Source organism: Equus caballus, chromosome 6, assembly GCF_041296265.1.
Source record: "Equus caballus isolate H_3958 breed thoroughbred chromosome 6, TB-T2T, whole genome shotgun sequence".
Classification (NCBI taxonomy): Eukaryota; Metazoa; Chordata; class Mammalia; order Perissodactyla; family Equidae; genus Equus; species Equus caballus.
Window position 1 is genome coordinate 50,162,671 of NC_091689.1, and position 11,685 is coordinate 50,174,355.

The following is an 11,685-nucleotide window of genomic DNA, read 5'->3' on the forward strand; positions in this document are numbered from 1 at the left end:
TTTTTAAAACACGTCCACAAATTCTTCAACATTCTTCCCATCTGGGGGGGAGGCGGTGTATGGTCCATTCACCTACTAAAGGACATCTTGATTGCTTCCAGGTTTTGGCAATTATGAATAAAGCGGCTATCAAAATCCTTGTGCAGGTTTTTATGTGGACAGAAATTTTCAGCTTCTTTGGTTAAATACTAAGGAGGATGATTTTTGATTATGTTGTAAGAGTATGTTTAGTTTTCTAAGAAACCACCAAATTGTCTTCCAAAGTGGCTGTACCATTTTCCATTCCTGTCAGCAATGAATGAGAGTTCCTGAAATGTGAGATTTTTACATATAGTATTTTGTCTTTGGTTAAAAAAAGAATTTTGAAATATTTTTATCTGAGTGAATGTGTTAATTTATAAAATTACCTTCTTCATACTATTTTAAATGTTATGCTGAGAATAAAGGTAGAGAGCAAACTTTAGAAGTTGACGGATTGGCTATTCTAAGGTAAAGTATTAGCATTTAGAAAACCCTTAAGGCAAAAAGATTAACCAATGTTTCATCTGGAAATTATTTTTCATACATATTTTTCAAATATACCACTGTGCTAGGTATTTTTAAAATAAAAGTTAAAATCAGCATTTTAACTAGCTACAATTGTTTCCAGTCAATTTGATCAAAAACAACACTTAAAATATTAATCTTCAGAGCCAGCCCTGATGGCCTAGCTGTTAAAAATTCTGTGTGCTCTGTTTTGGCAGCCTGGGTTCAGTTCTTGCACACAGAACCACACCACTTGTCTGTCAATAGCGATGCTGTGGCAATGGCTCACAGACAAGAACCAGAAGAACTTACAACTATACACAACTATGTACTGGGGCTTGGGGTGTGGGGGAGAAGAAAAAAGGAGGAAGATTGGCAACAGATGTTAGCTCAGCCCAATCTTTCCCTGGGGGGGGGGGAGATACATATATATATAAATCCTCACCATAATTACTTTTCTCAACTGGTTGTAAAGGACTCCTTTGAAAGACTTAGCTATATTTGAGTCAAAAGTAAAATAAGTAACAAGGAATTAAACCATTTTCAATTTGAAAATAAGGACTCAAAATTATAAACATATAATAGGATAAAATAATTCTTGGATTTTCATACATAAAAAGGGTTGAAAGATGCCATGGAGAAAAAGAATTAACATCAAGAAGTAGGACTATGCAATTCATTTTTCTTGTTTCAATGATGAAACTTAGTTTAGTTTTTTTTGTGGGTTTCTGTTTTAAACCTGAGACACTGAGACATCGATAAAATAAGTGACGGGTTGCCGTCACGCAACATATATTTTTCAGAACTCCCTGGACTTATTCAGAGCAAAGCAGCCCTTTCAGGTGGCACAATTTATTCACATTAGGGACACTTAACCAGTATTACTATCCTCAGGTGAAATTTTTGCAAAAGGAAAAAGAATGTTGGAGAACTACCGAGTTAATCACCTTAATTGCTTGCTATTTTCTTTTGCAGAAAATAGGCCCAACTTCTGGGTTAGAAAGTGAATCATCTCTATATTGGAACATGCGTGAAGCCCTCAGTATACATGACTGACATCACGTCTCTGGACCTTGATTACACCTCATGCCCTTCACCTTATACATCTCTTCAAATTCCTGAGTCATGCTCTGTTTATGTCGTTCCTCTGGGAGCAAACTGCGGCATGGACCCAAACACAATGACGCCAGCGTGGTGAAGGAGGGGTCACGGTTAGAGGAAGGCAGCCTGGCTCCCGAGGTGCCAGGCGGGTGAAATTGAACGGACAAAGGGCAAAAGGCAAGCAACGGATACTTCTGCACTGGCCAAAGGAATCCTAAGAACCTCATCCCTTCTTTTTCTTGATTCCACATCCCAACAAGCTAGAAAAAGCTGGATTTTCGCCCTCTGTATTTGTTTTTGGGGCCAACCAAGAGACAGCGAAGGAGAGGGAAAGACATCTTTAGAAAAAAAAATGTTTTTTTGACTTTAAAACAATCTTTAATGTCACAGTCACAACAAAATAAGAAGTAAGAAATTTCCATGTTTGCAGCGGACTCTATTCAGGAAATCATTAGATAGAAAGAGAATACCCTGAAACCGACACTGTTCCTGCCCACCCCCAGGCCGCGCGGTCCAGAGAGCCGGGGGCGGGATGAAGGGCGGGGCTCCGTGAGGTCACAGTACCTACGCGCCGCCGTGTTGTTTTTGTGTTCCCAGCTCTTGGGAAAAGCCACCGGGATTTCTTCACCTGCCTATTCTCTACCTCCGCACCAGCGGACCCGCCATCCCTTCTGAAAGCTCTGCCAGGCTGCGTTGCGACGGGAGCTGCCATTTCGGAAGCGATTCTGATACATATTGAAGTTCGGCGGAGGGAAGCAAGACGGGAGAGACGCAGTCATCAGCGAGGGAGGCAGGCCCCGTCCGGGGATCTTAGAAACCCTGCGGTCCATCATGAAGTTCCAGTATAAGGAGGACCATCCCTTTGAATATCGGAAAAAGGAAGGAGAAAAGATCCGGAAGAAATATCCGGACAGGGTCCCTGTGAGTGTAATGGGAGTGCGGAGGGGGAGGGGAAGCGGATCCCCATGGGCAGGGGCGTCGTGATGGCTGCCTTCAGGCGCAGAAGAAGGGTGATCCCTCAATTACTTAATCCTGAGCGCCCTTCACTACCAGGAGAGCCAGTGGAATGGACGTTCTGATTGCGGACCTTTTAAAACCCATAAACCCAGGGCCCCTACCCATTTTTACAGCCGACCGCATCTTTAGAGCAGAGCTTACGTTTGAGTGACTCAGCAGTATTCAGAAGCGATGTTGGTTGAGATGCTCAAAACGTGGCCCTTTTGTGGGAGAATAGTTAGGCTGGGACCTTGGATTTGCTGCTTTTAAGATCGCAGGGAAATTGTTCAGGGATTGACTGATGCAATGGGGTTTGCTCCACTCGGTTGCTGCCTTAGATGGTTCTCCCTTAATCGGGTTGACTTTGGCCCTTATGACATTGGGTTTGGAAGCCAGTGCATCCTTTCCTTTTTTTGTGAGGATTAGGAAAGCAGGGGGAGGGGGGCGCCACAAGACAGCCCTGGCCCAGAAAACAAGGTCACGTTCTCTGCGCCACAGCCCGGTTGCCTCATCATTCTTGGCTCCAGGGCATGTGTGGGGCCAGCCAGCCTTCCTTCTTCCGGTACTGATTTTGATTAGATTGTACCTAGATACAATAGGGAAGGAATGAGGTCTTTTTCCTTCCGTTTTACACCCTGGTTTATGTAATTAAAACTAGTGTAGGCGGTGAGGAAGAACAGAAAAGAAAGAATAAGGAATCTTTCTGCATCCGGGCGTTTTTCCCGTCCCCTCATCCCCCGCCACTTGACTGGTTTTTCTCTAATATAGGCTGCACAGCCGAATTGGAGGGCAGAACACAAGTATTAAGGTAATGGAACAACAACCGTTGGATTTTGGAGAAGGAAGAGCAGACACTTTAAGATTGTGCTCTTTATCTTCAGGCGGGGACGTTAGGATAAATATTACATGTAAATTACAGGTAAAGAAATTGCGATTAGCTGATGTCCTTTCTTGACCCCCAGATTCTCTTTCAGACTTCTCCCCAACGTTTGGCTAACTGTCAAGGTCTTAACAGCCACCGGAAGCAACTCGGGCCTTAGGCCAGCCCTGGAAACCCGTTGCAGTCCTTTTCCTATAAGGAAGAAAGGGCATTAGGGCTGTTCCATTCCCCAGGAATTGCATACAAAGAAGTTGTGGCTAAAAAGGAGAGCTAGCCCTGTTACTCAGTAAAGGATCTTTCACAAATTGCTTTCCTGGTCTCTGGACCTTGGGTGACCTCTTTAAAAGTGTTCCTCAAGTCTGGTGATTCCAATCCTACTCTCTTATTATAATATTTGAAAGTGACAACTAACTTACTGATAGTTTACCGGGTACCTGACAGTATTTTAAGTGCTCTGTCTTTATTCATTCACTTAATCTTCACACCATTATAATCCCGTTCTACAGAAGAAGGATCTGAAGCACAGAAAAATGAAGTAACTTCCTAAAGGTTTCATATGGCTGGTGTGTGGCAGATTCAAATTCCACCTGGCTGTTGGACCCTCCATGCCATATCATTTCTCAGTTTCTAATCCACTTTTGTTAAACAGAATTATTTAAGTGTGCACTCTGCCTCACACTGTTAGGTATGGGAAATAGAAATGAAACTGTTGCTGCCCTCAAGCGTTCATGGTAGTATGATGCCAGAAAGGTAACCCAGTCAGCGAAATGACCCATTTATTCAGAACTCTGAGGCTCTGTTCCAGGAGCTCCACCTAAGTCACAAACACTGAAATCTGTCAGTTCCTAAATCTACTTAAAATTCCCATGTATTTCCTCAAAACTGAGCCCTTCCCATTTCAATCATTTACAAGCATTCACTCAGAATATGCCAGCTAATCCTCGCTATTTTTTTCTCTTCATTCTTTGGTGTTAAATGTTTGACTTTGATAATTTGTAAGCTGTTATGACCATAATAGATCAGATTGCATGGTTCCCTCGGTTTGATTTTAACCAGTGATGGGCCTCCCCAGTGCTCCTCAGGTGCTCAGCCTGTGACCTTCTTTCTAGTTGTGAACACAGGAAGAAGAGCTCTGTTTTCTGAGATTTGGTTCTAGGCGGAATCCTTTATCTTACTGTGCTAGTGTCCTGTTTACAGAAAAGACAATGAGAGTAAATGATTTCTGAAGTCCCTGCCAGCTGGACCCTTGGTGTGATTAAGGCCGTCATGTACCCTGAGTTCTCGCATACTTGAGCCTAGCCCCAACAGTGTCTGTTAGCTGCCATCTGAAAGAATAGGTGTGCCTTTGCCTTGAGAGAGGAGGGTATCTTGGGAGTTTGAAATAATCGTAGTGGCTACAGTGTATTAAAAACCTGCAACATAGCAGGAAAGCGTTAGTAACAGATTGTCTGTTTTTTAAGATTTGTGAACAGTTCTCTGGAGGATTAGGCACATTTCACACATGAGGAAAACCGAACCAGAGACAAAGCCTTTCACCCAGGGCCTTTCTAAGTGAGGAGTAGAGTTGGGATTCCTGGAAACCTAAATATTTTCTGGTAAACCAAGGCCTTAATGATTTCCCCCTCCCCTTCCGTTCCTCTCCAGATCTCTCTCTTGCCTCCGGATGTCTTATTTGCAGTCTGCTTTATTGCTCTCTTTCTCTCCTCCCTTCTTGTGCTTTCTATCACTTATTGATCCTTAGTGGTCAGAGCAGGAGCTGCCAGATCTGAGAGTTCCTGGGAGGCCCCCTGCTATGCTCCCTGTTTGCCTTTGATTTTATTAACCTGCTGCGTCCTGCCCATCCTCATTGTTGGCCTTCACTGGTCTCTCCCTAAAGCTCTTCCTACTTTTTCTTTGTAATTTCTGATTCACATAACTTGACTCCAGTTTTTACTTTTAAATTTTGAGTGTGATCGTGTCCCTTTGGTCTTCCTGGTACAGGATACTTTTTCTCTGTAAATACGAAATAAGTTTTTTCATTATTTTAATCTGTTTAATGAAAAGCTTCAAGCCCCTCCCTTTTAAGTCAGTCCTTATGTTTAGATAGTTCTTTATAATTTGCAAAGCATTTTGACATAAAATTTTATGGATTACTCAGGTTCATTATATCTGTATCATGACTTTGTAAAAGATGTGTTGGAAAGTTATCTTCCTTTCACTCATTGGAATGCTGAAGCTCAGAGAGGTTAACCCACCTTTCTGTTAAATAGATCACACAGCTACTAGAGATACTTGTCCAGTGTTTATTTCTACTTTAACTTTTTTATACTTTCCGTATCTTCTATCTAGAATGATTATATTTTCTTAACTATAAATCTAAAGCTGATGTTAACAGAAGATTGTATTTATAATTTGAATTAAATTATATATTTTATAATAAATCATATATAATTTATGTAATATATGAATATGTAAATACTAAATATAGTTTTGTGGTATAATTTACATTTAAAATTTTAAGTAATTATAAATATTTTCTATTTTATAAATTTACATGCATAAACTTTAATTTTTACATCTTAATTTTTTCATTACAGAAATATATGATCTTTCTAAAACTTGAAATATAGAAATATTTAATGTAGACAGTGAAAATCCTAGCAGATAATCAATATTGATAAATGGGTTATTGTCCTGGCATCTTATTCATAATATCGTACTATAAGAACTGTTTTTAATGTGTACTTTTTTCACTTGAGTGTTTTGAATGTACTTTTTTTGCAGTCATTCTCGAAAATTTTGACCTTATAAAATTTAAACCATGTTATCTGTCCTTTCAATAAAAGGCGTTTATAGGAAAGAATAAAACTAATAAGTACTCAGGACCATTTGAGAAAACCCAGACAATCTTTTTAATGCTCTAGTTAAATACTGGAAAGTATATATCCTATAGAGTACCTTACAGGTAACTTGTAGTTACTTAGATCAAGATTCTCTTTACTTTTCATCACATGCCCTCTCTATTTTCTTATTATTTCACTAATAAAACTATAACCTTACTGAGAAAGCCCATTTGCCCATACATTTTGTAAGGGGTAAGGAGAAATAAAAAATGAAAAAGTTGTTTTGGCCTAGACAAATTCACTTCAAAGAGGGCAGCTGTAGGATGTGGAAGGAAAAATGCTAGGTTGGATTCTGTAGTTTTCATTCCCACTGTCTGCCTCTTCTCCCAGGTGATCGTGGAGAAGGCTCCTAAGGCCAGAGTGCCTGATCTGGACAAGAGGAAGTACCTAGTGCCCTCTGACCTCACTGGTAAAGCTTTCCCTCCCCTGACCCTTCCTCCCTTGGCAAGCGTTCCCAGTCCTTCCTGCATGCTTTGAGTTGAAGAATTGAAGAAAGTGAGTGTGCTTCTCCACAGAGTTAGGTGATTCAAAAATGGGGACAATCGTTTTTCTCTATCACCAATTCCCTTAAGCGTCTCCCATAATAGTGCGTTGTTTGATTTTGACACAACAAAGTGCAAAACATTGAAAGAAAAGATCAGACATCCATTATTTAAATGACTTAAAATTCAGCTTTGTTATTGTGGTATGAATTTATTCCGAAAAGAAAATCAGACTAGTTTCTTAGAAGGATCACATTTTAGAGATTCTCAGCTGAATTGTCTCCTCAAACTACAGTTTTTTGTTAATACATTTTGTAGATACTGTTTCGAATTGCAAAGGGTATTCATTCTTCACCTTGATTCTCAATGGAATAACCACTGCATCCAGGGGACACTAGAAAGATTTGGTAGATATGTTTGCTCCCGAGTTATTAGATTTGACTCTCAACTTTCTAGAGCTTTCATTGTGCTCAGCTAAAGGAAAAGCATTGAACTCCACTCATTGCCCCAACATTGGAGTGAGTAGCCATGCTAAGATTACTGGGAGTCCAGTAGACCTCTTCGCATCACTCATCTGCGTTAGGGTGAGAGTGGGCATGGGAGTGTTTCAAATCAAGTTGAGACAGTGATGGATAGTATTCCCTCAAAGTCATCCTCAGGCTTTGAGTGGGTATGCTAACATTAGGTCTGAAATAGAGTAAGGAGGGGAAGTATTGAGGAATAAACTCCTCAATGGCATGTCAGGGAATATGCAGTCTTCTTTGAGTTTCCCTTTTTATTTCTAAAGCTGTGGGACAGTATTTGGCTTTGCTCAGATGGCATGTAAAGCCGATCCTTTAAAGGGAACGGGTACAGTAGAATTTTTTTCTGGGTCTTAACCCTTCTCCTAATGCCTTGTTTTCTTCTCTTGCCTTCTTTTTCTAAAACCTTCCTTCATCCAGTTGGCCAGTTCTACTTCTTAATCCGGAAGAGGATCCACCTGAGACCTGAGGACGCCTTATTCTTCTTTGTCAACAACACTATCCCTCCCACTAGCGCTACCATGGGCCAGCTGTATGAGGTAATGGTCCTGGTCACAACAATACCTTGAAGTCTGGTGTTCTCTGGCTTTTGTTCCAGTGCATGTTGCTAACACCTGGGAAGTAGGGCAGGAGGTGTTGTTTATCAGGATCCTCTTACACACCGCAGTGTAGGGCTCTGGGCCATGAGATACCATTTGTCCTTTAGGGATTGAGCAGTCTGCTAGGTTTAATACCTACCTTCAAATTCTCTTCTCAGTCTCCTTGCTGTAGTGTTTTAATTTTGGATCGTCTTTATTGAAACAGCAGGAAATGGTTCCTGATTACAAAAATTCCGGATAAAATGAAATTTAAAATTAAGGCAAAATTTTTAAGTTGATTTATTTGTTTTAACAGATAAACTGAGCTGGAGAGAATAATTTTTGTGATTTCTTTTGGTTTAATTGGTAAACTGTCCGAATCTGAGAAAACTATAGGAAAGGACTTTACCCTACTGTATCATCTAAGATTGTAACTGGATTGTTCCTTAAAAGATTTCAGAAAAGATGCTGCCGCCTTCTTGTGCCCCATTACTGAATTGCATAAACTTCTAATGCCTCTAATCTGACTTTTATTCCATAGCATATGTTGCCTATTAATATATATTCCAGTATGTATGTTTTGTTGTATCTGTGTTCCCTTTGCTAGAATGAGCTTTTTTAAGGTTAAGGATTATGTCCTGCTCATGTTCATATCCTTGATACCTATGTGTATGATGTTCTCCATGAAGGTTTTTTGTTTATGAACTCATAATTGAATTCCAACCACTTCTGTTTATTCTTTGTTCCTCTTTTTAATGGGTCTAATGATAACCTTCCATACGTATTTACAAGGTTGTGTGGAGCTCAGGATCCTAGAGATAATAGATGTGATTATGTTTTCTAAACTGTCCTCTTATCTCTTCCCTAGGACAACCATGAGGAAGACTATTTTCTGTATGTGGCCTACAGTGATGAGAGTGTCTATGGGAAGTGAGTGGTGGAAGCCCAGCAGATGGGAGCACCTGGACTTGGGGGTAGAGGGAGGGGTGTGTGTGGGACTTGGGGAAAGAGAGGGAGGGCTCCCACGGTGGAGGAGACAGAGGTGAAGACATCTGGAAACACTACACCGCACACACCGTCATCATATTTTCACATGCTCACTTGATAATTTTTTGCTGCTTCCTCGGCCCAGGGAGAAAGCTTGTCAGGACAGAGCTGTTGGATTGGCTTTGCTAGAGGAATGGGGATGACGTAATTTCACAGCACTGCTGCGAATTAATTTTTGTGCGATTTCATGGAAGACTGAGGAGGTAGGCAGGTTGGGGCCAGAGATGGTTGTGGACCAGTAGCAACTTCCTGCTCTTCTCTTTGGGCAGGGATTCTGTTTTTGACATTTGCACAAGACAGGTAGGAAAAGGGGATGGGAATGTTTTAGACTATTGGTAGTGGACCATTCTGGGGACCAAAAGAGATCCATTGTAATTAAAACATTGTGATGCGTGATCTCGCCTATCTCCACACTTCTCCCCATCCCAATCCTAATCTCACACACAAATATTACAGTACCACCCCAGTGGTAGTGATAGACATCAGACACAGAAATTTAGATGGAGCTCTCTTACTGTTGGAAAATAGGGGTAAGGCGTGAAGGATGTTGTTATTGTGAAGATAGTTTCAATAGCGTTAAACTGGAATTGCTAAGTATTGAGCATCTCTGTCTAACCTGCTCTCTCTCTGGTGCCCCTTATTCCACACCTACCTTAGACTTTAATGAACCTCAGCCATTTTCAATTACAGGCTAAAACCACTCCCCCAGCATTCCCCAAACTTCACTCCGTGTGTAGGGACGGAGATGTCTTATGTATGGAAGGGGCAGGTATGAGGTAAGATAGGTTGTCTGCACCTCCCACTCATCCAGAATTCTTGCTCCCTTGCTGCTGTCCCTTCCATCTCACACGCACAGAAATACTAAAGGATGGCCAGCTGCTTCCCTACTTTGGTTTTCATTTACTGCAGCTGCTAGTTAGGAAAGTTTGAAGGGATGACTTTTAGTAATTCATGGGGATTCTGTTGATTCAGATTATTGTCACTTTAGGGGTTATTAAATGGGTGGGGGTGGGGAGCAGGAATTGCACTCAGACGTGACATTTCAGTTCATCTCTGCTAATGAAAAGTGTTCTTCCTATGGGGGAAATCTATGTGTCAGTTCTGTCAGCTGCAGGTTCTTGTATAATGAAGTTTATGCTGTCAGGCCAAGAAAATAAAATAATTGCATACCTTAAAAACTCACGGTGAGTTCAGAAATGTTGCCTTTATTGAGCATGAGTTAGAGTAGATGGCATGTGGACTCTGAGCAGAAAACTTTGAGTGAGGGTGGCTCTTGGCAATGAATGATCACGTATGGTCAGACATCCATGTTTGTCAGTTCCTTACTGACCAGGAATTGGTGAATGTGGGGGCAGTGTGCCTGGTGCAGTGGTAGTATGTGTGTGATTTTCTCTGCAGATAAATGCTTTGTCACTGCGTTACGTGTTCCTCAAAGCTGAAGGAGGAAGATTGCCTACATGAGACTACAGAGGGTGAGGTTGGGGGTATGCTTATTAAAAATGCAGATATCTAGGCTTTGTCCCAGATTTAGCCGACTCAATCTCATCGTAGGCGTCTGTATTTTTAACCAGCGCCTCGTGATTCTGCTTCATACTGAAGTTTGAGAGGCATTGCTCTGTGTACCTGGTTTTGCTGTAAGTCCCAACCAAACCTGTTCTCTCCATCACAGCTTGGTCAGTAGGAGGCCATCATCTCCCGAACCAGCAAATGGCATTTAGGCAAGGCCCCTAGGGTCAAATCAAGCTTGGTGTCTTCTGACCATGGGTTCAGGTAGTCAGGAACCAATATGTGCGAGGGCAGTGTGATGCAAGTTATGAGACATTGAAAGAGATTAGTAAAAACTCCTTTCTTAAAGAACTTTAAAACCCATCCCTAATCCTTTTTAATTTCTTGCAGCTATACCCCCAAGTGGTGTATACCTGTGTAGAGTTTCATGGAGTATATCAGAATTACTAGAAAGGAAGTAGGTGATCGTAAAAGATCTGTGGCAGGATTCCACCCACCATCAAACCGTGCCCAGTGTAGTAACTGAGGAAGTTAAGTCGGGATTGAGAGGAAAGGAAGAAATCCAAGCCCTGCAAGTGCCACGTGCAGGAAGTTGTGGAAAGCTCTAAAGAATTATGATGTTGACATCAAAGCATTAAAAATGGTCACCTGTAACTAATTGGGGTGTTTCTGATAAAGCCAGATGGCAGCTAATATTGAATTAAGATAGGAGCTACATTTTGAAACTAGATTTGCCCACTGCATGGGAATGTGACTGGGTGAATGTTTAAGAGCAAATAAACACATGGCAGATCCCAGCCCTCTCTACCCATGGGGAACAGTCCCCGTCATGCAGGAGAACGCATGTCATTACTAAACCAAAAAGGTATTTTGAATTTAGAGCCTTTGTCTCTTACAGGAGGTCTTTGCTTTTTGCAGTCCGAGTTATCTCTAGATTTTCATGGTGGAAAAAAGTTATCCTTGGATGGGACATTACTTATCACTTTAGAGCAGCCCTTTGATTTTATAGATCCATAAGTTTTAAATAACTAAGTTCAGAGGCAAAGGCAGGCCAAGTATTTCATGCTTTGATTTGGATATGATGCTCTTTCCTGAACGTCAGTGTCTCAGCACCACTCCCATGTTTCCTGCTAGTCAAGCTTTAAAGCTTCTTATACTCTTAGGCCA

General features: G+C 41.3%; 1 protein-coding gene across 1 annotated transcript; it reads left to right on the plus strand.

Moving 5' to 3' along the window:
- Positions 1–1,500: 1,500 nt before the first annotated feature.
- On the plus strand, positions 1,501–10,194 carry GABARAPL1 (GABA type A receptor associated protein like 1). Its single transcript, XM_001499717.7, has 4 exons — positions 1,501–2,547; positions 6,715–6,793; positions 7,808–7,926; positions 8,834–10,194. Exons 1-4 carry the CDS (start codon positions 2,458–2,460, stop codon positions 8,897–8,899), a joined length of 354 nt encoding a protein of 117 aa, XP_001499767.1. The 5' UTR covers positions 1,501–2,457; the 3' UTR covers positions 8,900–10,194.
- The last annotated feature ends 1,491 nt before the right edge of the window (positions 10,195–11,685 follow it).

Coding starts and splice junctions, on each gene's coding strand:
- GABARAPL1 (XM_001499717.7), top strand. CDS start 2,458: ATGAAGTTCCAGTATAAGGAGGACCATCCCTTTGAATATCGGAAAAAG. Junction 2,548..6,714: donor AATATCCGGACAGGGTCCCT/GTGAGTGTAATG, acceptor CTCTTCTCCCAG/GTGATCGTGGAGAAGGCTCC. Junction 6,794..7,807: donor AGTGCCCTCTGACCTCACTG/GTAAAGCTTTCC, acceptor TCCTTCATCCAG/TTGGCCAGTTCTACTTCTTA.